The sequence below is a fragment of the Trichosurus vulpecula genome, chromosome 2 (genome assembly GCF_011100635.1).
Source record: "Trichosurus vulpecula isolate mTriVul1 chromosome 2, mTriVul1.pri, whole genome shotgun sequence".
Classification (NCBI taxonomy): domain Eukaryota; kingdom Metazoa; phylum Chordata; class Mammalia; order Diprotodontia; family Phalangeridae; genus Trichosurus; species Trichosurus vulpecula.
This window is the reverse complement of record NC_050574.1, coordinates 39738562-39762537: the sequence shown is the minus strand read 5'-3', so window position 1 is coordinate 39762537 and position 23976 is coordinate 39738562. Positions and strand designations below refer to the sequence as shown.

Sequence of the window (23976 nt, the reverse complement as noted above, 5' to 3'; positions counted from 1 at the left end):
CACAGTAGTAAATGACTTTAGCAATCAAATGTTGGATAAACCCGAAGATCCAAGATTTTGGGATAAGAGCTTACTATTTGACAAAAACTATTGGGAAAACTGGAAAACAGTATGGCAGAAATTAGATATAATCCAACATCTCACACTATATAACAAGATAAGGTCAAAATGGGTACATGATTTAGACATAAAGGATGATACCATAAATAAATTACGAGAGCATGAAATAGTATACCTGTCTGATCTATGGAGAAAGGAAGAATTTATCACAGAACAAGAGACAGAGAGCATTATTAAATGTAAATTGGGTAATTTGGATTATGTTATATTGAAAAGCCTTTGTACAAACAAAACCAATGCAACCAAGATTAGAAGGAAAGCATAAAGCTAGGAAACAATCTTTACAGCAAGTATCTTTGATAAAGGCCTCATTTCTCAAATATATAGAGAACTGGGTCCAATTTATGTGAATACAAGTCATTCTCCAATTGATAGATGGTCAAAGGATATGAACAGTCTTCAGACAAAGAAATCAAAGCTATCTATACTCAAATGAAAAAATGTTCTAAATCATGATTGGTTAGAGAAATGCAAATTAAAACAACTCTGAGGTACTATACCACCCCTATCAGATTGGCTAATAAAACAGAAAGGGAAAATGATAAATATTGAAGGGGATGTGGAAAATTGGGACACTTGGATGTAATGTTTGTGGAGTTGTGAACTGATGCAACCATTCTGGAGAGCAATTTGGAACTAGGCCCAAAGGACTATAAAAACTGTGCATACCCTTTGATCCAGAAATACCACTACTAGGTCTATATCCTAAAGAGATTTTTTTTAAAGGGAGTGAAAGGACCTACATGTACAAAAAATATTTTCAGCAGCCCTTTTTGTGGTGGCAAAGAATTGGAAATTGAGGGGAAGCCCATCAATTGGGGAATGGCTGAACAAATTGTGGTATATGAATGTAATGGAATACTGTTGTACTATAAGAAACTACAAGCAGGCTGATTTCAAGATCACCCAGAAAGTCGTACATGAACCGATACAAAGTAAAGTGAGCAGAACCAGAAAAACACAGTAACAGAAATACTGTAAAAAGATTAACTGTGAATAACGTGGCTGTTCTCAGCAATACAATGGTACAAGACAATTCCAAAGGACTCATGATAAAAAATGTTATCTACCTCCAGAGAAAGAATTGATGGAGTCTGAATGCCAGTCGAAACATACTTTTTTCACTTTTTCTTTTGGTTTGTGTCTTCTTTTGCAACATAACTAATACAGAAATATGTTTTGCATGACTGCACATGTATAACCTATATCCAATTTCTTACCATCTTAGGGAGGGGAGAGGGCAGGAGGGAGAAAATTTGGAACTCAAAATTTTAAAAAATGAATGTTAAAAATTGTTTTTAATTGGGGGAAAAATAAATATCACTTTAAAAAACAAAGTGGTTCAGAAAGGAAAAAAAGTCTTTTCTACTCTCCCTGCATGGTCTCTCCTTGATTTTAGAATTTAAACATGGAATGTCAAGACTGAAAGGAACCTTGGAATGTCAGAGCTGGGAAAACTTTCAAACAGTGACGATGAAAGCCCCAACCTATTTTAGGTCACCCCCTTCATTCTACAGCTTAGGAGACAGGGGTTAGAGAAGGGACAATGACTTGCGCAAGGCAAATGGGTGGAATTTCTATAATGCCAGGCACTGAGTTAAATGCCTTACAATTATTGTCTCACTTAAGGTATTTGGAGGATGGAAAGGACCCTGGACTTGGCATCAGAGGACCTGGCTTTAAATCTCGCTTTGGTCACCACTGGTATGACCTTGGACAAATCACAGAACCTCCTTGGGCCTCAGTTTCCACATGTGTAACATGAAAGGGTTGCGCTAGATGGTCTTTGAGTTTGAGATGAGCCCTAAGACTGTGTACTCCACGTTTGTATGCATGTACACGTGTGCATATAATCCACACATGCATGCCAGTAGTGCAGTGTACTGGCAATGCCCATGTATGCACATGTACACACAACGTATGTATTTGTGTGTACCATTTATGTGCGGGCACATGTATATAGCATTTGTAAGTGCATTATTGTGCAATGCATAATACATCATGCGTATACGTATTGTGTAGTTATATTGTATTTGTGTGTGTGTGCATGTGTGTGTGTCTCAGCTGCCATGTCTCCAATGTGGCCTTTGTGTCCCTTTGCCCTGTCCCCCAGGGGATGCCAATGCTCTGGACAGCAGGAGCCGCAGCAGGGGCCGGGGATGGGGCAGTGGACTTACCACCTCCTCTTCCATCTCCTGCTCGCCCTCTCCTGCCCCACGGAGGAACAGCATCTTTTGCTTCTCGGCCATATCATAGGTGGGCTGCATCTCTGGGTCGTCCCTCAGGGTATCCAGCTTCTTGTGGAACCACTCCTGCTGGACTGTCCGGTTCATGGACTCCAAGATGGCCAGGGGGTCCTCTGGCCGCTCATTCAGGATCTTGGTCAGCAAGTTCACCAGGTGCTCGTACCTGCAAGTACAGAGGTTCTGAGAGCAGATGGCTAGGCTCCCCCTCCCTGCCAAAGCAAGCCTAGGGAAGGGAGGCAGGGGCTGTGGGCAGGAGGCAAAGGGACTTTAGAGGTTGGGCTGTCTGCCCCCTGGGAGAACAAGTGAGGCAGACGAGGGGAGGACATTCATCATGACCCTTTCTGGCTCTCCATGGCCTAGGGGATCCAGTCTAGACCCCTTAGCCTGCCATTTGAAGCCTCCACAGCCCAGCCCTGACCTCTTCCCCCCACGTCCCTACGTGACCCTTCTACTCCATCAGGCCAGCACCTGGGAATCTTAGACTAGTGATGAAAGGATCCCAGAGATCAGCTCTGGTCCAACCCTTTAAATTAAGGTCCAGAGGAGGTAAAGGACATGCCCAAGGCCACACAGTGGAAGCAGCAAAAAGATTCGAACCCAGGCTCCTTGACTCCAGTGCCAAGGCATACTGAGAGGAGTCCTACCCCAATTTGGATTTGCTCCAGGTTCCGAAGGAAGGTAAGAGCAGGGCCAAGGTTTGAGCACAGACTTCATTTGAGGTCCATCTCATGCATATTGTAAATCTTAAAACTGCTATTGCCAATCTTTTCTAGGCTAGACTCTTTCTCACCTCCAAGCCTTTGCCCTGGCCATTCTGGATGCCTAGAATGCCTTCCCACACCACCCTGCCCCCTTACTCCCTTCAGTGCATGTTAAGGCTTCATAGCATCTGAGTTTCTTCCCTATGCTTTAGGGCTCAGTTACCCCTCACCTGATCTCTCTAGAAAGGCTTTCCCTGTTCAAGAAATAGAGACAGACACGGAGACACACACATGAAAGAGAGAGAGACAGAGCAGAGAGAGAAAGAGAGAGAGAGAAGAGACAGAAAAGAGAGAGAGAAGAGAGAGAGAAAGAGAAAGAGAGAGAGAGAGAGAGAGAGAGAAGAAAGTCAGAGAGAGAAGAGAGTTGGAGAGAGAAAGGAGGGACAAGAGAGGACAGAGCTCTGCTTTCCTGACCAGATCAGGGGCTTCCCAGAACAGTGGAAAGAGAAAGGCTGACAGGTTTGAATGCTGCCCAATCTCTTTCCCAACTTGCTGAGCCCCTTCCACCTTGTGGACCTCAATTTCCCCCCAGATAGGTGGGTTAATGACAGCCCTTCCTTCCTTATGCCTCCCTCCTAGGGCTGTGGTGAGGACATAAAAGGCCTTAGAGCACAACCCCATCATGCCACAGATGGGGAAACGAAAGCCAGGGGAGGGGAGGTGGCTTCCCCAGGCCACACAAGTCTCAGCAACAAAGCCAGGATCCAAACCTATGTCTTTTTACTTCATATAAACTGTGATGAACAGGAAAGTGTTTCAAAGGTCAGAGAGAACAGCACTCCCAGGGAATGGTAGGAAGATTCATATGCTGGAAGGCAGGAGCCCGGGGTCACCTGGCCAGTTTCTTTCTAATCTATTCCAATCCAAGAAGCATTTATTAAGCCCTTTCTGTGTACAAGGCATTCTGCCTGGTGCTGACAGAACAAAAACCCAATGCCTGTCCTCAGAGAGTTTATGTTCTCCTGGGGGCAGAGGGAGGGGATGAGACATGTGAACAGACCCACAGGATAATTTTGGGGGCAGTTTGAGGACACCTTTAGACAGTCCAAAGGGAAGCCTGGAATTCTGAGGGGCAGGGGGAAGCAGCATGGCAGATAGACTATGCAAAGATCTGGAGTGTTTGGGGGTTAACAAGTAGGCCAGCGTGGGAATGTGTCCTTTTTACACCTGCCACCTCAAAAAGTAGAGGGTTGTCAAATTGAATTCAGTGTGAGTGAGCAAAGAGAAATTACATTACGTATGACTGGAAAGCTGGACAAGAGCCACATCATAAAGGGCTTGAGATGCCAAATGTATTTGACTCCAGGAGTGATAGGAAGCCATGGACATTGCTTGAGCAGGGGAGTGCCGTGGTCACTCTTGGGTCGTAGGATGTATTTTGGAAGCTTCATGGAGCGTAGATTGGGGAAGAGAAAGGCCAGAAGCTGAGAGTCCAACAGGAGATTGTTATGAGAGTCTAGGCAAGAGGCTAAGAAGAGACTGGAGTGGAGGAGTGGCCACATGAGTAGAAAGAGAGGATGGATGAGAGAATCACTGAGGGAGTAGGCTCACTAAAACTTGCTGATTGTCTGGCTTTGGGGAGCAAGGGAAGAGTGCAGAGCCCAGTGTGACACTGAGGTTGGGAATTGTGGTGCCCAGGAAGATGACAGTGCCCCCAACAAAATGGGGAAAATGGGAATGAGAAGCTGGAGGGGATTTCATATCGGAAGTCTTTGCGTAGGAGATGCCTAGCAGACATCTGGCTTAAGATGTCCAAGGGGCAGTTAGGGATAGGCTAGCTCCCTCAGCAGAGAGGTTAGGGCAGGATAGAGCCACCTGGGAATCATCTGGATAAAGATGATAACTGATGAGGTCTCCAAGTGATGTACAACAAGGGTGTAGGACAGGTCCTTCAGGTACCTCCGCAATAGAGACAGGAGGGTGGTGGAGGGAGGAGAAGACCCAAGAGACAGTGTTGTAAAAAGCCAGTGAGCAGAAGAGTATCTGGGAGCAGAGAGGGTGATCAGTAGTCATTCAAAGAAGCATTGAAGAGATCCAGTAACCTCAGAGAGAGAAGTCCCATGTAAATGGTGAAATTGGAAGCCAGATTGCAAAGGGAATGGGAAGAGAAAATAGAGGCAGATTTTTTTTTCAGGGGATTGGACTGTGCAAGGGAGAATATAGGATTATATATTGGGAAAAGGTTTGATTTGGTTTTTTAAATCTGGCTATGTTCATAGGCAGCAGAGAAGGGACCAGTAAATAGGGACAAATTGAAGACTGGGGGGAGAGGGAGTGGGCTGCCAGGGCATATGGGAGGGATTGAGATCTAGTATAAAGGTCATCCTTAGCAAGAAAGATCACCTCTTCATCAGAAACAAGCAAAGAAGGAAAGAATGAGCCGGGAGGGTGATATCAAGAAATATGAAAGTGCAGGATAGGGGAGAAAACAAAGTTCACCATGGACAGCCTGTATTTTCTCCGTCAGGTCTTCTGCTAAGGCAGAAGAGAGAGAATGGGTGGTGTGGGAAACCTGTGGGAAGGGGCTATGGGACAGCCAGCCTGGGGAGTGGGATGGAAAGTTAAAAAAGAGAACAAAAGGATTGCTGGGCACCCGGGAAGGCCTGATTGAAGGTGCATGGCATCTGTTGACGGTGGCTTTCTACAGCAAGGGAACAGGCATGGGAAAAGTGGATGGGGAGGGTGACCCAAGGCTGGTGTGGCCACAGGACAAGGCAAATGGTGCACAGGGAGAAGACAGACAGAGGAGCAATACTGGGAGGGGAGAAAAGGGGGACCAGAGTTGGTGTGGAGGCTTGGGGGTGGAGGGAGAGGCAGGGTCACAGGTGGTGATGGGAGGAGGAGGTTCATGACAGTGATGAACAAGGTGCCAAGTCACGGTCAGAAAAGGGAATTTCAGTTACGTATTTTGGACACTTATGGGTGATGAGATGAGGGCCTGAGCTTGGTGTGGGTGAGTGAAGGGGCAGGTGATGGGCCTCAGTTTCTCTCTCTGCAAAACAAGAGGGGCTTGTATTCTAACAAAGTGGTCTCTAAAAACCATTTCAGCCTCAAGTCGTGGGCATGGTGATCATATCCTCCTGCTTAAGCTTTCAGGACAGGTCCTAACAAGAATCCTTTTACAGATGCAGGAACTGTCTCGTGGGAGAGGGTGATTTCCCACAGTTATGCAGCTAGAATTACGAGAGGGCATCCTTTGACCCCAGGACCAACTTGTCTCAGACCCACTGCCCCTGAGATTCTTCAAGCCTGAGTCTTGACCAATGGACCCATAAATTGTGACCTTGGACAAATCCCATCCCTCTCTTGGGTCTGTTCTTGACTTTGTCCAACGGGAAGGGGAGGGTGGTGGTTTAAGGCTTCACAGGCCTTCCCTGGGTGGGCCTGGGGCTGCCCACATCTCACAGGCTGAGGTCACACTTGACGCTGGTCTTCAGCAGATAGGCCTTGGCATTCTGTATCATCAATTCCCGGGGCTCAGGCTCAGGCAGCTCGTAGTCCAAGGGCCCGAACCCAAGCTCCATGTGAGAACCTCTGAACCGCGGGTCGTCGATGGCATAGGGGCCATGGGACCCCTCCTCCTCCCCTTCCAGGAAGCTGCTGGAAGACAGCACGGGCTCGGGCTGAAACGCGTTGCTGCCGCGCAGGTCCAATGGCTGGAAGAGCCCAAACTGAGATCCATCTATGTGGCCATAGGTCTCAGGCATGCTGACGTGACTCTGAGCCATACCCACCAGGTGCCGGGACTCTCCCTGCGAGGCGATTTCCAACACCTCACCCTCTGCTTCATCTTCACCTGGGGCCCCCAGACTGCCTAGGGACCCTGGCTCTCCTGGGCTCAACGGAGCCAATGAGGCCCTCGGGCTCAATTGGGACAATGAGGCCCGCGGGCTCAGTTGGGGCAGTGACCCCCGCGAGCTCAGTTGGGGCAGTGACCCCCGCGGGCTCAGTTGGGGCAATGGCACCCCCAGGCTGATTCGGGACCCGCGAGCTGAAATATCAGCTGTCCCCGTCGCTGATGGGGTCTGGGACAGAGTACGCCGCCTCTCCGGCGGCTCCCGCTTCTCCTCTGCCTCCTGCCTCTCCTGAGCCTCCCGCTTCTCCTGGCTCTGCCTGCGGGACTGGCTCTTTTCCTCTTCCTGCGGCTGTTTTTCTTCCATGGTAAGCCCTGGTCAACTTTTCCCAATGGTGGAGACAGAGAACAGATGCCTGGAGCCGGGAGCGTCCCGTCTCCAAGGGTAACTGTTACCTAGCTGTGGGCGCGGGACCCGGGGTACCGCGGCCTGGCGATGCTAGGGCCACGCAGGCGCACGGACCTCTGCGCGCACCGGCTCTGGAGCTCGGGCTCGGACATCGGGGCAACGGAGCGGGGCCGTCCTGGGGGGCAGCCCGGGCAACCCGGCCATTGTGGAAAAGCTGAAGGGTGACCCGCAGGCAAGAAGCGCCCACGGGATGAGGGGAGCACCGACCTGCGCAGGATCGCCCTGGCAGCGCCACACCTACCGACCCCCCACCCCTGCAGCCAATCCAGCCCGACACGCACTTATTAAGCGTCTACTGTGTGCCGGTAATGGGGAAACCCGCCTTCCAGAAGCCTACATTCTATCGCGGCAGGCACGGATGTCGTAGGATCTCCGGGGATCAGAAAGCCTACTGGGCAGCTCGGTCTATCGCTGGACAGCCCTGCTAGGTCAGCGCCCCCCCCATGCCAACAGAACCCCAAAAGCGGCAGCACTGTGAGGGTCAGGAGGGCGGAGAGCGGCCGGCCCCCAGGGTTTTGGAAAGCAACACGCTGAGACAGCCCGGGCCAGACAGGCCTCTTTATTGCAAAGGAAAGAACCCTACTCTCCCCACCCCGTGTCCCGCCCCCTCCCCCATGGTCCGTCAGCTGTCCATCTTGGTCTCCGAAGCCTCCTCCCCCCCTTCCTCCTCTGGGCTGGGCACTGGGGCAGCCTCCTCCCGGGCAGGGCCTGGAGGTTGTGGGCTCCGGTCCTCTTTGGAAGGGACCCCTGCTGGCTCCTCCTGATGGGGGAGGGGGGGTGGAGAAGTTAGAGGAAAGGCGGGGGAGGGAAGGCCTGCCGGTGCCACCCCGCCCCCTCTTCAGCCTAGCCAACCTCGGTCTAATCCCAGCCCCATTCCTGCTAAGCAGAGTCCCCTGAACCAGGTGGCCTAGGGCTCCTGGCCTCTGACTCCCCCACGCCCCAAGGCCCATCTCCACCAGGAAGCCCTGGGCCCCCCTCAGCCCCTCAGATCCTCCTCTGAGCTTCTTTTTCCTCCATCCTTCAGGGCTCCCACACCTCCTTCCCTGAAAGCTTCCTGGAGGTTTCCTGAGCTTGTCAGTGGTACCCAGGAAAGGGCTGCAGAGGAATTACTGACTTGCCTTCTGCTTTGGCTGTGGAGGGGAAGAGGAAGGGGAACGCCCTACCTTCTCAGGTAGGGGCCCCTCCTGGCTTGAGTCCAGCAGGGTGGCCTCTGTCAGCCCCCCATCCTCCTCCATACTGATGAAGATGTTGGGGGCCTCGCCCTCAGTCCCCTCCTCCCGGAAATCCATGGCCTCCTCTGAGGGGGGGGGACCTGCACGGGCTGAGGAGGCCGAAGGCAGCAGCGGCTTCATCTTCTGCTCCTCCTCCAGCTGCCGCTTCAGGGCTTTCTCCTGGGCTAGGCGCAGGGCTATGAGGTCCTGGGGTGGGCGCGGGGCCTGGGCCAGAGCATCGAGGTCCTCCTGGGGAGGGGGCAACAGCTGAAGCCCCCCTGCATCGATGACACCGGCTCCACCCCATGCCCACACTCCCACAGCCCTGGAGGCAAAGATGGCAGCCTAGACCTGGGCCAAAATTCCTTCCCTCCTCAGCCCGTTTCCTCATGTCAGAGAGGGACAATCAGTCTGGCCAGGCCCATACTCCAGGGCTGCTGTGAGGAGCTCACGGGATAAAAAACCAGGAGGGGCACTCAGGACAGGGGCTATCTGTGCATGGGCTCTGGGAGGGGGCAGGGAGCAGTAGGGAGATAGGATAGGAACTCGGCCCAAGCCTGGCCGGCGATGGAGAGGGTAGAAGCCCTGACTTCAGGCCCAGGCAAGCAGTAGAGAGGAGCCTTCAAGGCCCAGGAAGGTGGGGGGTGGGGGCAGGTGCCCCATGTCCATGGCTAAGTGCTCACTTCCTCCAGGGATGCTGGCACTGGCTCCTTGACTTCCACATCTTGCTTGCTGCTGGCTTCCAGGATGGCCATGATGGAGTTCGGGATGTGGGCTTGCTGTGGGTGGGGGGAGGTGTGAGAAAGCGGAGACACATCAGGCCTTTCTGCAGAAGGCCGGGGGTGGGGGGAAGGAGAGCACCAAGCACCCTGGGACCCCGGTCTCGGGGCCGCCAAGCTCATGTTGCAGGTTTGGCTGGGCACAGGAAGCCCTCCCCGATCACCCCAGCCCACGGGCTTCTCTCCTAAGACCCTCCTAGGCCTTCCCAGCAATGCCTGCAGCCCCACGTTTTCTGGGACACCTTTGATCAGGACTCACTAGGAGGAAAGGGAGGTCCTTGGATCCTATCTCCCCGATGTGGGTACCTGGTGCGGGGTGAAAGAGCGGACGTGGGCCAGGAGGGGTTCTCGGAGCTCTGGGCACTTGTCAAAGACCGCGCTCAGCTGTTGGGGGGGCAGCTGCAGGATCACCTGGAAACTCTGGGGCTTGGTCCGCTGACAGCACTTGATAAAGCCTTCCCATACTTTGGGGTACTTCCACACCTGTGGCCAGGCAGCCAATGAAAATTAGAGCAGCAGAGCTGGGAGGGGCCCTCCCTCCCCTCTGCCCCACCCCCTCATTTTAGAAATGAAGAAACTAGGACCCAGAGAGGGAGAAGGGACTTGACTGAGGGAAAACCCAAGTGGAAAGTGACCAAGCCAACTTCAAAGTTGAGTCCCTGGACTCCAAGCCTACAGGCCAGGACACTCCAGTTAAGGCCCTCACCCCCACCCCGAGGGTCTCCAAGTGTCATCACTGGAAGGATGCCCAACAAGCCACTGCAAACCCAATTCGTATTGGTTTTCAACTGGAGCTGGAAGGGCCTTTGGTGGGGGCCCTCCATTATAGACCAGGGGACAGACAGGCTTGGTGGGGGTCACTTGGACCAAAGGACAAAAGCCAACAGGTGGCTGACCCTGTTTCACTGCAACTTCATGGTACCACTGAGCTGCAGGCTCCCCGTCCCCTGTCCTCGGGGAGCCCTGGAACAAGAAAGGTCCTGAGGAAATCCAGGGGCACTCACACTCCAGCTTGGCAGTGACACAGAGTGTGGCCTGGCAAGTCCACTGTCCTCTCTGGGCCCATCTCCCTGCACAATGAAGGTGTCAGGCCTCTCCATCTCTACCCTGAGCCACAGAGTTCTTCCCAGAACTGTGGACTCTCAGACCCTGAGGTGGGCCTGGTCCACAGCTCCTGCCTACATCACCTGCTTCATGATGAGCCGGGACAGGATGTTCATGACAAAGCCACCAAGCCTGGGATACATGGTGAGGGACTGGATGACAGTGCGCATGAGCAGCATGGGGAGGGGGCTCTGCTCCATCAGCTGCTGCATGACCACAGCCAGCACCTCCGAGGTATAGACATTGCGCTCCGCAAAGCACAGGTTTGTAGCTGTGGGGTGGGAAAGGCCGTCACCCCCAGTGGCCTGCCTGCCTTAGGAGTTCTGAGCTCGGAAGGAGACCCTGGGGCAAGGCGAGGGAGGCAGGACTCCAGCTCCCCCTCCGAGGCTCCCCACCACTCCTGGTCAGGCCTTTGCCTTCCCCTCCCCAAGGCTCCCCACTCCATGGCCTTCACCTCCCCCCTCCCCAAGGCTCTCCCCTCCATGGCCTTCACCTCCTCCCTCCCCAAAGACAGGCTGGAGGAAGGGAAGAGGGGATGGTAGCAACTGCTAACCCTTAATGATGGACTTCATGTCGCACTTGACAGAATCGATGTTATGGAGGGCGATGAGCAGCTCCCCTGGATTCAGGGGAGACACAGCTGAATTTCCTTCACCTAGAAGGAGGAAGGAGAGGAGGTGAGAGCCCCATGGATGAGAGTCCAAGAAGCTCGGCGAATGGGCCAGGTCTTGGTCTCCTCGTGCCTGGGGCCTCACAGCTTTTGCGCGGATTCCCCTTAGGGCTCTGCCCCAGTGTATCTCTCAGTGCTGGGGGCAAGGGCACAAATATTACTGACCCCATTTCACAGAGAAGGAAGCTGATGCTTGGGGAGAGGAAGGGATTGGGAGACCAAACCAAGGACCAAGAAGCCCATAAGAGAAAAAGGACAGTTTTGATCATGGATAATTTACCAGGTTTTGCACAAACAAATTGAGTGCAATTGAATGCACTTAATCTTAATTAGAAAGGAAATAGTAAATCAGTAGAAAAAGTCTTTGCAGAAAGTTTCTCATAAAGTATTCATTTCCAAAATATGGAAGGAACTCGTTCCAATTTTTAACAAAAAGGACCATTCTTTAATTGATAAATTGTCAAAGGATATGAACGGGCAGTTTTCAAGGGACATTTCTGGTGGAGAAGCAAATAGGTCCAGCCATTCTGGGGGCAAGTTGGAACTAACGAGGCCCCCAAAGTACTGAGCTGTGCCTCAAAGAGAGCAAAGAAAAAGGCCTTATTTGCACGAAAATGTGGATTTTTAAAATACTGTTCACAGCATATATTCCCATGCTCTACATCCATGGCCTACAGTAGTCACAGCGGCTCTTTTGTGGTGGCAAAGAAAAGCCTACGGGCTGCCCATCCACTGGGGAACAGGCTGTGAATGGGATGAAACGCTAGCTGGAAGGAACCTGGAAGACTTATTGGAACTGATACAGAGCAGAGGGAGCAGAACCAGGAAGGTCCTTTATACAACAAAAACACCACAGAACAATTTTGAAAGGCTTAGGAATTCTGATCAACACCCTCAGCAGCCAGGCCTCCAGAAGCCCCATGATGACCTCCTGCAGGGAGGGGATGGTCCAAATAAGCAGAATGCGACAGACTTTTGGGCACGGCCAGTGTGGGGGTTTGCTTTGTGAACCATGCGTGTTTGTGACAAGGGCTCCTTCTCCCCTTTGAGGTAGGAAGGGGAAGAAAAAATCACAAATCTGACAAAGACGCTAGGATTCAGAGCAGGAAGGACCCCTCGGAGAAGATCCTGGACAATTTCCTCCTCGTGCCCCGAGAAAGGAGGGGCCTGAGGCCCAGGCCCCAGGGACTCCCCAGCAGGACCCCGTCTAATTCCAAGGTAGTCAGCTCTCCCCACAACACCAGGTTGCCTCATTGCCCTGGATTCACACACAGTCCTGGGAGGCCGGCAGAAATGAAGAAACTGAAGCCCCAAGAAAAGTGAAGCTTGTCCTATGGTCGAAGGTGCCCTCACTGGAGCTGGCTCTGACCTTGTTATGAGCAGGTCCCTGGGGGAGGGGTTCTGGCCGCTTACTCACCTGTAAGGTGAGAGGTTCTAACAAAACCATCTCCAAGATCCTCTCCGCTCTAAGCCCGGGCTCTGCCTCTGCCAAGGCTACAGGGCTCTGCAAGCTCAGGCCTTGAAGAGTGCCCCACTGCTCCTTGGCCTGGCAGGGCACTTACCATGTTGAGTGCCCAGCAGGCGGTTGAAGACCTCCTTCACCACGATGGGGTTCAGTTTGATGAGTTTGGGTAAGGCTTGAATCACTTCTTTCTGCAGAGAAAAAGGGGCAGAGGGTCACTGAAGAGCAGCTCCTCCCTCACAGACAGGGAAGAGGCGCCTTCCCCCCAACAAGGCGAATCTGACGGAGACAGTGGGGAGAGAAGGCTGGGGGGAGAAGCACTTCTCTTCCTCATCTACAAAGGGGGCAGCTTGGATGACCCCCAAACCCATTCCAGTTCTAGATGCTGGGTCCTTGACAGGTCAAACAGATCCTCTTCTGTTCGCTGAGCTGTGGCCAGCTAAGTCCTGGTCTTGGCCCCTTGGCCCATCTTCTGGTCCTCTCTGTCCAGCTGCTCTCTGCAGCTCTAGGCCCCCTCCCTACCGCCCCCACACTAGACCCCACTGTGGCAACTTAGTCCTCAGCCTATCCAGACACACCAGTTCATCTGGTAAAGGGTCAGTTGGGGCTGGTATCCTCTCCCACCCACACCCTGAGAGAGCTGGGGATCCACATCCTAGGCCCTCACCACCCCTTCATCTCCACCTTGGCTGGGGACCCTGGGAACAAAGGCAGAGCAGACAGAGCCGGGCCCCTACCTTCTCTAGGCCATTAAGCACTGGGATGAGGAACCGGACATCTGGCAGCCGCTTGTGGTACAAGTCTCGCACACGTTTCACCAACTCTGGGGAGGGGGGCACTGCAGACACAGGCAGGTGGGGGAGGGGTGACAGAGGGGAGAAGTTGCCCCTTACTCAAATCTCTCAAAGCCTTCATTTCTTAACTGTAAAATGTGGCTGCCAGACTCTCCCCGAGGTGGGGTGGACAGGACCTTGGAAATCCCCTGGTCCAAGGACTGGATGTGGTCCACCTAAGCTCATGGAGGGAGTGTCTAACGGAGATTAAATACACACATCACTGGAAGGAGGGCAGAGGACAGTGACCTGCCCGCATTATACCTGAGAGAAATCTGAGGAGCAGGGTGGGCTCAGCTGCCAGGCCCAGGCTGACCTCTTGTGCTGCTGAGTCAGTGGTTAATGGGGAAGTGGTGAGGAATGGAGAAGTCTGAGCCAGTCTCACTCCAGCCCCAGGTCTCCTTCCTCTTGTGCCCCTCTGCCCTCCCTGAGTTCAGGCTCTCAGCTCAGCTTGCTGCCCCTCTAAGCACCTTCCACACAATGCACTGCTCTCTTCACAAGCTTGGAACCACTCCCCATTGTTCTCTGCCTTCAAGGCTCCAAACCCTGTCCCCTCTCATCATGAACCCCTCCCATTCTATGTGCTCACCTGCCATGTCTCCTCCCCTCTGTTACCACGCCCTCCCCAAGCCCGCAATGACCTCTCAACCCAAGCGAAAGCCCAGTCTTCGCTGACTGGCAGGCTGTCGGGGATGCCCTTGGTCCTTGGACCTCCTGTAGCTCTGTTCTGGACCTTTCTAATGCACTCAGGGTATGACAGTGACCGGGGATCTGGCTTTTCCCCTCCTAGACCAAGTTTGGTGAAGGCAGGGATGGCACTTCCATCTCTGCTGAAGCATCATTTCCTGGCTCCTTCAAGCCTGCCTCCATTCTTCCCCCAGCCCTCTGGGTACAATGCTGCTCCGCCCTCCTCCCAGTGATGTGTGCATTCAACTTCCATCTAATGTGGTGGCCAGTTTCTTACTGGCCTAACCCACAGCTCTGCCCTCAGGAGGCAGCTACTAAGTGCTTTGCAATGACTGCCTGACCTCACAGGGTCTCTTCCATGGAGGAAATACAGCTGGGTGTCTGCCGAAGGCTATGATGGGTGAGGCAGGGGAAAGGAGGATACCTTTGTCTGTGAGACTGTGCAGACAGCGGGTGACCAGGGTCTCAGCCCCCTTGGGGCAGTTTTCCACCAGCAGGAGCAGCTCTGGGGAGTTCATGCCCATCCCTCGGATCTGGAGGGCAAAGGAATGGGAAGGCTGAGGTCCTGGGGAGGCTGTCACAGGTAGGGGGCCTGGAAAGAGCTCGAGGGTGGGCTGGAGATCCCGAGCAAACTTCCTTTAGCTACGAGGAGCAGAGGTGGGGGAGGGTAGGCCAGAGGAGTGGGGCCCCATGAGGGTGCTGGCTGGGAAGGCATGGGGCCTGTGTAGTGCCAGCCACAACTCACTGGCTGTTCGATGACCCTCAGCACTGTTCGCTTGATGTCAGCAATGGCTTCAGTGTAGACAGCTGCCAGCTCATGAATAAGCTTGTGGTTCTGGGGCAGCAGCGCCAGGTAGAGGTAGAGACACTGCTTTACCGTCTCCTCTGTCCATGGGGCCGCCACCTCTGCCAGAGAGAAGGGGCAGCTTCAGGACTGGCAGCCTGAGGGCCCCTTGGAGGGACAGGGAGCTGGTGATGGAGGAGGGGGAGGTGGGGAAGTGGATGAGCAGAGGAGATTCTGCAGGGGGCCAGGAAGACAAACCAAAGGAGTCGTAGTGGGGAGCTGGACTCAAGGAAGCGTGGCAGAGGACGGACCTCAACATCCAGGAGGGCGAGGATTGGGGGCAGAGAGGCAAGAAGACTGGCCTGGGCAGGGAGCAAGGGCATGAGGGGGCACGGGAAGGGGATCAGCTCCTCAGCCTCTCCATGACCCCTACCTGTGTCCTTATCTGCCCCAAAGAGCACCGAGGGTGGGTTCGGGTGGACGAGAAGCTGCAGGTAGTTGAGGGCAAACTTCTCTACGTAGGCTCGAAGCTGCTCTTTCTCATACATGCGTTTAATGAAGTGCAGGGCCTGTGAGCGCACCTGGAGGGAGGGCACAAGGGTCACCTGACTGCCCTCCAGCCCTGTCCCTGCCCCTTCCAAGGGGGAGCCTGAGGGACTCACAAGTCAGCTGTGGCCCAGGTGCAGACAAAGAACAAGAAGAAGAGGTGAACTGGGGCTGGGGGCAGGGTATAGAGACAGATGGATGGACCAAGTGATGCTGGAACAAGGCCCTCCTTCCCCTAGCAGCCACTGGCACACCCACAGGTTTTTCCCCCCACAGGTCTGAGAGGGAGGAAGAGCTGTCAGGGTCTCCCTCATTTTGTCAAGGGAGACAATGGGGCAGAGAGGTTTGGAGGGGCTAAGACCTTCCCCCAGCTGGCCCTGAGGGAGGGGGCTACCTTGTCCTTCTCATGAGAGCTGAGGTCCAGAAGGACATGGAGGTATTGGAACTGACGCGCCGGGCGCTTGAAGATCAGGTCACGGAGGGTCGACATCCCCAGGTAGGTGCGGCTCTGGGGATGAGGCCACCAGACTCAGCTTCCCTTCCTCGAGCCCAGCCCTGCCCCGGCCTCCCAATGACTCGTTCCATGGATAGACGGGAGAAAAGACAAAGGGGGAGCCTGGGGCCCTGCCTGCTCAGGGCCTGCCTCCACTCCCAGAGCAGGAGCCTCCCAGGCAGGGACAGGCCCCATCTTCCTCCTTCCCTGTACTTCCCTCTACCCCTCCTGCCCCACCCCCATCCATCAGTATTCTGTTCCTGAGCACTGGCAGCAGGGCAGGCTGGGGAACGGGCTGAGGGGAAGTCCCTGCTCCTCTCACCTCATCCTCACAGTATTTCCGAACCACTTCCAGGGCACTCTCTGTGATCAGCGGGGCCTCCAACACCACCTTGGTGAAGATTCTGGAGGAAAGAGGGAACAGGCTGTTGCCAAGTGGACAGTGATTCCCCTGCTGCCTCTCTGCAAACAAGTGGAGGACTCCCCAGCATCTGCCACTGCTACCCTGACAATCCAAACTCTTCTGCCCCACCCTCAAGGCACCAGACACCCCTCCTTTTCTTCTCCGAGGCTGGTTTTGGCTCCCCCGCCCCCTGCATCATCCAAACCCTGCTTCCAAGCACCCATCTCCTCTGAAGTGACCTCCCCTAGGAAGCAAAGCTACTGCCTCCTCTGAACCCTCGAGTTCTGTCTGTCCCTCCCATAAGCACTTGCGATCACAAGGCCAAGAGCTAGAAAGGACCTCAGAGGCTAGCTGATCCAATCCTTTCACTTTACAGGTGACTACACTGAGGCCAAAGGTCCCACAGCATCAGTGGTGGGATCTGAATCCAGGGGCTGGGTCTCCAGAGCCCATGATGGTCACATCTTTCTTGATCTACCTCTTCCCCCATATTCTGCCCAGCTCAATCCCACCTTGTCCACAGGCCCTGCATGCTCCCCGCCTTGGGCCTCTCAGTGCCCTGCCACCCACCTCCCAGGGGGATGCCCTTGGACTCCATTACATGCTACTACTGTCTCTCTGCCTTCTTCCCTGCTAGATCATCTACTCCAGAGCAGGGACTGGCTTTAAGAAGGCACCAGAGGTAGAGCAAAGAACCAGATCTGGGCCTGCTGCTAACTGGCTGTGTGACCTGGAGCCAGTCCAAGTGCCTCAGTTTCTTAGGCTGTGAAATAGGGGAGGCACAGCCCACCTCACAAGGCCACTGTGGGCAGAGTAGTTTGTAAGTCTTAGTGTTGCCAACATGGGAATCCTCACAAGACAGAGGTGGCCCAGCCTTGGCTTCCTGCCTGCCTCCCCAAAGGTCTGTGGGCAGAGAAAGACCTTCTGAAGCCTGGAGGCCCTGGAGAAGGGGGCTCCAGTCTCTCATTTCCTAGGCCTTGTATGTCTTTCAAGGCTCTGCCCAAATAGGGCAGGGACAAAAGCCCGGGGATGGACGCGCTCACACACCCATCCTTCTGGTCAGGCTTTTCCTGTAGGCCTGAGAGCAGGCGGATGAGGCACGCATCATACTTGTCCAGGGTCCCTGCGGGCCCAGCAGCCAGGTAGGCATTGTATTCCTGGTACAGCCAGGCAAAGGCCAGGTCCAGGCGGCCTCGGATGTCTTCCAGAATGAAAGCAAGGACCTCCTCCTTCAGGCCCACCTCGAACTGAGTCACCAGCCTGGCAAGGATCTTCACTCGGACCTTAGGGGAGAAGTGGGGGGAGGTGAGATGCCCCATACAGGCCCTGGGTCAGGGCCTATCAGCCTCTTGTGGCCTCCCAAAGGAAAGCTTCCTCCCAGGCCAGCCCTGTGCACCCTAAGGCCCAAGGCTCACAGACAGGAGCAGCTGGGCCTCATGTCACACACAATTGGAAACTGAGGGGATGAGTTTTGGGCTGGAAAGGACTTCACGAGCAGGGAGGGGACACCCCAGATAAGGAAGGGCAGAGGAAGAGAGAGCACCACCTGGGACAGAAAGGCCAAAAAGAGCAATAACTAAAAATTAAGGCAGGAGTGAGGGGTGCCCATCCAAAAGGGAATGACTGAACAGATTCTGGTATACAAATGGAATGCAAAACTCTGCCTTAAGAAATGGCAATAAACAATTTCAGAGAATCTCAGGTAGGATGGGCTGAAACTGTGACACCAGCAGGTCTAGGAGAATATCTTATACGTAGATAATAAAAGGGTAAAAAAAAATCACAACTGTGAAAGACTTTGGAATTCTGGTCGATACAGCGACCAGGTAGCCGTGTGTGGAGGACCTTGGATGAGGCCTGCTCCCCACTTCCTAAGAGAGAGGGACTGAAGGGACTCCTGGTGCAGAAAGAGACAGGTGTTGTAGGACACAGCCGGCCACAGCAGGATTCAGTGTGCAGGCCTGTGCCATACTGTTGATACAGGGTTGGTTTGTTTTTCTTCTTGGTTTTTAATGGGAGGGAGAGGCATGTGAGGGAGCAGGAGGATTATTTATAATGATGCCCACAAAAGAGAGGGCCATTAAAACATTTTTTTAAATTTTAAAAAGGTACAGAAGAGAACAGAAGTAAGTTCAGAAGGAAGCCCAGATAAGCAGGACACAGAAGGAAGCACAGACAAGCAAGACAGTTTTGAAATAAGGTGTGAAATTTATTATATACTAAAAAAAACAATGGTGATTCCTGGTTTCATAAAACAATCCTCTTTTTGTGTTCTCTTTGTACACAGAAATGCTTGTTTGGGAGGGTGTTTAAATTTAAAATAAAAAATAAAATTCAGAGGAGGAGAGAACACCTAGCTGCTCTTGAAAATTCAAGTCACCAGGCCCAGACCAATTGGTAAATTGGCACATATGCCCGGTCAGCCCTTGGCAATGGTCCTTCAAAAATCCCAGAGCCATGGCACAGGACTGCAAAGGGCTTTCCAAAAAAAGCGATGAGAGTGGAGTCTACCACCTCTTATAGGCCAAGGAGTCTGACTTTGGTTTATTATTAAAAAGATGGTAAGTGACGAGCTAGAAAAGGAAAACATGATGACAGGAATTCATTACTCCTTCCCCTGTCTGGACAGGGCTGCTCACTGGGTAGCTCGCAGGTTACCTGGGTTTCTAGCCAAGTACTTGACAGTCTGATGAGCTCCCCCTAGAGACAAGACAGAGGTTCTGGACACCTAACAGTCCAGGGAACTGTATACAGGACTGGCTAAATGGCAGACCCCAAAGAGTAGTCTCCCAAGGCCAGATCACCATGGAGGGAGGTCCTGGCTGAGAGCCCAGGGAGCCATGCACAGCCCTGGGGTGTTTCACATGCTTATCAATGACATAGAGACAGGGACGTCAAATGCTTATCAGAATTGCAAAGGACACAAAAATAGGGTCCAGAAATGACTGATGAAATCCAGAGTGATCTTGACAGGCCAGAGTTTTGGATCAAATCTTATTAAATGGAGCTAAAGACAAAGTTTGACACATGGGTTTTTAAAAAATCTATTTTACCACTTTAAGATGGGGGAGATAAGCACTGGGCTTGGAGTCAGGAAGACCTGAGTTATAATCCAGCCTCAGACACTTACTAGCTGTGTGACCCTGGGCAAATCACTTAACCTCTGCCTGCCTCAATTTCCTCATTTGTACAATGGGGATAATAATAGCACCTAACTCCCAGGGTTGTTGTGAGGATCAAATGAGTTATTTTAAAGTGCTTTTCAAACCTTAAAGTGCTATACAAATACTAGTTATATTAGCATTATTACAAAGATCAGTGATATGCTGGGGGCTGCATTCTGAGCCATAACGTCCAGGCCTGGGGAGGAGCCAGTCCTGATGTACCTACTGCAGGCCCTGGGCTCATTTCTGGGCCATGGATTTGAGTGTCTGGAGGACAGTGACCAGGATGGTGTCACATGAGGCTCAGTCAGAGGAATGAGCTAGGCGTGTTTAAGCTGCAGGACACAGACTTGAGGGGAGGCCATGACAGCTGTCCTCAGGTATTCTGAGGGCTGTCCAGTGGAAGAGGCTGGTTTCTGCAAACACAGACTTGGGCTGAATGCAAGTAAATGCCTCCCAATAACAATGGTTCCCAAATAGAATGACACCCCCACCCTCCAAACTCCAAGCAGAGGCTGAAAGCCCACATATGTGGAGGGGGGTGGTGATTCATGAGCATGCTCTGAGATGCTAGGAAATGAATCTCCAATCCACAGGGCCAGAGGAGCCTGGGCAATGGTCATGGGTGGGCAGCTCAGAGAACCTACTGGGCACACAGGCGTCACCTCAGGGAGAGGATACGGTTTGTGTGCCAGCAGTAAGGCCTCAGGCTCAAAGGGCTAAGAGCAGCCTCAGACTAGCTTAAGGGTACAGGTGTGCAGATGAGGTACAGGGAGGGGTTAGTCTGGGAAGGTCTTCAGAAGGACCAGAGCTTTGAGGAAGGTGATCAACAGAGGAAGACAGATGATGCAGGGATGTGGAGGACTTAAAGTGAGAAGATAACTTGGTGCAATGGGGAAGCGGAGGCCCAAGGAGGCTGATTCTATGACTTGCCCAAAGCCATCCAGGTGACACAAGGCAGAAGCAGGCCCTCTAACTCCAAATCCCACCTGTGCGTAAGAAGGGGAATGGGGGCAGAAGCTCATCTTGTACCTGGGCTGCCCCGCTACACGCCACAGACTTCTCAGCCCTCAGGATGCGTCTCACGGCCCCCAGCTTCATGCTCTCGATTTGGGCATCTGTCATGGGTTTCACCACATCACTCAGGCGGAAGATCTTCTTGCGCCCACCCACACCTGCCAGCCTGGAACAAGGAAGGGAAGAGTCAGCTCTGCTCAGTCCTGGCTCCCAAGAACCCTGAGCATCGACTTGGGCCTCTCCCTTTTCGCACCCCTGGTCCTTCTGGTGGGGAATTCAGTAAGTACTTTCCTTGAGGGGACCCTTCCAGCCTGCTCCCAGAATCCTGCTTTGTTGCCTGCCCCCCATCCCAGTCCCCACAGCCACAAAGCTACTGATCTGGTGTTTCCCCCCCCATCAGATCCAGCCTTGTTAGGTCAACCTCATGATAGCAGAAAGGAAAGAGGGGACGTGGAGTCAAAGGATGTCAGTTACTGGGGGGAAGAGAGGTCATTCTACGGGGGCCTCATTTCCTCCCCCCTCAAAACCCCTAACTACGCTCCCTCCTCTCCTCCACTCTTTGATGAAAAGGACTTCTCCTGACAAAGGCCACCCAGTCCCCAGGGACCCTTGATCCCCCAATCTTCTGTCTCTCTCTCCTGGCTCCTTCCCTAGTGTCTACAAACTAACTACTGGCCCCCCTCTCTCCTCCCTTTTTCAGTTAACCTCCAGGAAAGCTTGCTGTCTCTGATTCCTCTCCTCCCCCTTACTCTCCAAAACCCTGCAGTCTGGGTTTTGGCCTCTTCACTTCACTAAAATGCCCTCTCAGGAGTAAGAGATGCCCCCAAGGCCTCATTCAGTCCCGGTACTCCATGACTTCTGCAGCATGAGACTCTATGGCCATACTCTCCCCTCTGGGTCCAGTCACTTGGCTTGCCTGCCCACTTCTGCATCCTGGGCTGCATTTTCCTCCATTCTGACGGGGGCTGAACTCTAAGGCTCTGTCCCGAGTCCTCTGCTCTCCTCTCCCTACACTCATCTGAGCTATGTAAGGTCCCCTGGACTTAAGGATCTCTATGAAGATGACTCAGACCCTAGTTTCTCTCCTGAGCACCAACTACACAGGAACATTTCACACCAGAGATAGCTCAGGTTCACCTGCCCAAAGCAAAGCTTTTCTCTCCACCCCACCCCCTTTCCAAAGCTCCCCATTTCTACAGAGGACATTACCCACTTTCTGGTCTTCAGGTTCCTGAGCTCAGGGTCATTCTGGACAGCCCTGCCACCATCCTATCAGTCACTAAACCTTGCCACCCACCTCCCCACCTGAATCTTCCTCTGCCCTCCTCCAACAAATCCCTAAACCTCACTGGGCCTCAGGCTTATCCTGAGAGGAGCTGACATGGGAATCGACTTCTGGCTCCACTTCTATGATCCTATCTAGAATTGCCCCCACAGACTCCGGGCTAAACGTCCTGTCCCTCATCTTCAGTCTAGGCATTTTCTGGTCCAAATCCATAAGGCATAAAGGAACAAGGCATCTCTAGTTGGAAGAGATGCCACTTCCTGGCTGGTGTACCCCTTAAGACACACAAGCCCACTGAGGCTTAGGGCCCATGAGCCTCTTCTACCAAGGAACTTCCCCAACAGGCCCTTCAATCATTTCCAGTCCCTCTGGGTCCTCCTAGCATCACCCCGATTCCCTCTCTCCCAGAAGATGGTGGGAGGTCTTCTGCAGTTTGTCCCAGGCAGGGGGAACCTGCGCTTGCCCAGCAGACCTGGGGCTGTATCTTGGGCCTCCCCAACCTCAGGCTGAGGACTCACCGAGGCTGTGTAGCAGGGATGATGGGCTCAGGCCTCCGCTTGGCCTGGGGCGCCTCCTCCTCCAGGGTGCACACAGGGCTCAGTGCCCCCACCACAGAAATGGCCTGGCCCTGCCCCAGCACAGAGACACGTCGCTTGATAAGAACACTTTCGGGCTTTGTCATCTTCTCCTCCTTTGGCTCCTCCTTTGAGTGCTTCGTCTGCTCCACACCTTGGGGAGGTGGGGACCAAGCTCATTAAAGACTAGACTCGTTTCCCTCACTCACAGCCCACAGACGCAATGGACTCCTCCTTACCACTACATGAAGTGCCAATGCCTTGGCCTCATACTCCCACTATAGGGGCTAAGGCCCCTCTGCTTCCTCAGCCTGAAATCTGCCTCTCAGCCCCTTCCCCAAAAGCACAGGGTCCAGCTGGGAGCCCCACAACCCAACAGACCGATGGGGCTCCTCTTCAGACAGAGCATGTCTCACCCAAGGCTACAGCTCGGACTGTGTGGTCTTCGGATCTTTTCCACCACAGCCTCACAATGAGGGTTCTAGTTCCCTGTGAACCCTCCTGTCTGCTTCTGATCCTAGGCTTTTTTCAGTGCTTTGGATGGACCTTTCTCTCAGCTGCTGGGGTCTCTCTGGTGCTAGCCCATCCTAGTTCCCTCTAGCACTGAGCCTCTCTACCCCTTTCCCCCCACAAGCCCACCTGGCCCCAGGCCAGCTGCAGTCATCTGGGTGGCCATGAGCCGGGCCAGGTGTTTGATCTGGGCGTCTGTGCCTGCTGACTCCACTGGTGTGTAGATGGCCTGGAAGGAAGCTGGCATGGCCTCAGGTAGGTACACCATACTGATGAGCACCTGGGGGGAACAGAGCAGGGTCAGGGCCTTTGGTTCCTCAGCACCCCCCAGGATGGGGGGTGCCCACGATCACTATCACATTTTTACTGTGCTTTGGAGAACATTTTCCTCACAGGAACCCTGAGGCAGGCTGATGGAGGATCACTATCCCCATCTTACAGAGGAGGAAAAGTAAAGCGTCTTGTCCATGGTCACTTGGCTAGGACTCCCAAGTTAGACTGTGCACCTCTATCTACAATTCTTCCCATGACTCCATGCCAGAAAGGAAGGACGCTTCCATCCCTAGTGGGAGGGCGGAGGAGGGGCATGGGGGAAAGGGTACCATTTGGCAGCCCCAACCAGGAAGCCAAGGAAGGGGAGACCACAGGCCCAAGGTCAGGGGGTCTTAGAAGCCCCTATGCTGAGGACCAAGGTGCTAGAAAGAGACAAACCGGGGAGGTGGAGCCCTGAGAAGTGGCTCTGGCATAGGGTGTGATCAGAAAGCCTGGTTGGAAATGCTGGTCTTGCTCCTTCCTGGGGACATGACCTGGGACTAGGCACATCTTCCTGGGCCTCCTCATGTGTATGAGTTAAGCCTCATGATGTCTACAAGCCCAATCTGAGGGCAGTGGGAGCCACAGGTGTTACGGGACCTGTCGCCCTAGGTCACAGAGGCACGACTCAAACCCTGAGGCTCTGATTCCAAGGGTGGTGCTCACTGCCTCCAGAGCCCCTCCTCTGGGAAGACACCGCCCCTGAGCCTCAGTAGACTCTACTGGTTCTTGTGAATGGGGGTCAGGCACCG

General features: G+C 53.5%; 2 protein-coding genes across 4 annotated transcripts in view; both read right to left on the bottom strand.

Annotated features, from left to right (window-relative positions):
• The window catches only part of RSPH6A (radial spoke head 6 homolog A), a 38444-nt gene extending 31077 nt beyond the window's left edge, over positions 1-7367 (bottom strand). Inside the window, exons 1-2 of the mRNA XM_036747477.1 lie at positions 6533-7367; positions 2298-2529 (exon numbers count right to left, since the gene is read on the bottom strand). Of these exons, the coding sequence (XP_036603372.1) occupies positions 2298-2529; positions 6533-7287 (987 nt within the window). The 5' untranslated portion in view covers positions 7288-7367. The remainder of the gene's footprint in view (positions 1-2297; positions 2530-6532) is intronic.
• Positions 7368-7927: 560 nt separating this feature from the next.
• SYMPK (symplekin) overlaps positions 7928-23976 on the bottom strand; it is a 28082-nt gene continuing 12033 nt past the window's right edge. For 2 of the 3 annotated variants that reach the window (XM_036745288.1, XM_036745287.1), the window contains exons 11-27: positions 23042-23192; positions 22346-22556; positions 20558-20708; positions 17409-17644; positions 16281-16362; positions 15860-15973; positions 15353-15500; positions 14881-15041; positions 14560-14668; positions 13353-13453; positions 12716-12806; positions 11037-11138; positions 10567-10754; positions 9686-9862; positions 9284-9379; positions 8508-8849; positions 7933-8149 (exon numbers count right to left, since the gene is read on the bottom strand). In XM_036745288.1, coding sequence (XP_036601183.1) covers positions 8012-8149; positions 8508-8849; positions 9284-9379; positions 9686-9862; positions 10567-10754; positions 11037-11138; positions 12716-12806; positions 13353-13453; positions 14560-14668; positions 14881-15041; positions 15353-15500; positions 15860-15973; positions 16281-16362; positions 17409-17644; positions 20558-20708; positions 22346-22556; positions 23042-23192 — 2598 coding nt within the window. In that variant the 3' untranslated portion in view covers positions 7933-8011. Of the gene's footprint in view, positions 8150-8507; positions 8850-9283; positions 9380-9685; positions 9863-10566; positions 10755-11036; positions 11139-12715; positions 12807-13352; positions 13454-14559; positions 14669-14880; positions 15042-15352; positions 15501-15859; positions 15974-16280; positions 16363-17408; positions 17645-20557; positions 20709-22345; positions 22557-23041; positions 23193-23976 lie in introns of all 3 variants that reach the window. The other variant, XM_036745289.1, reaches the window with a different exon arrangement.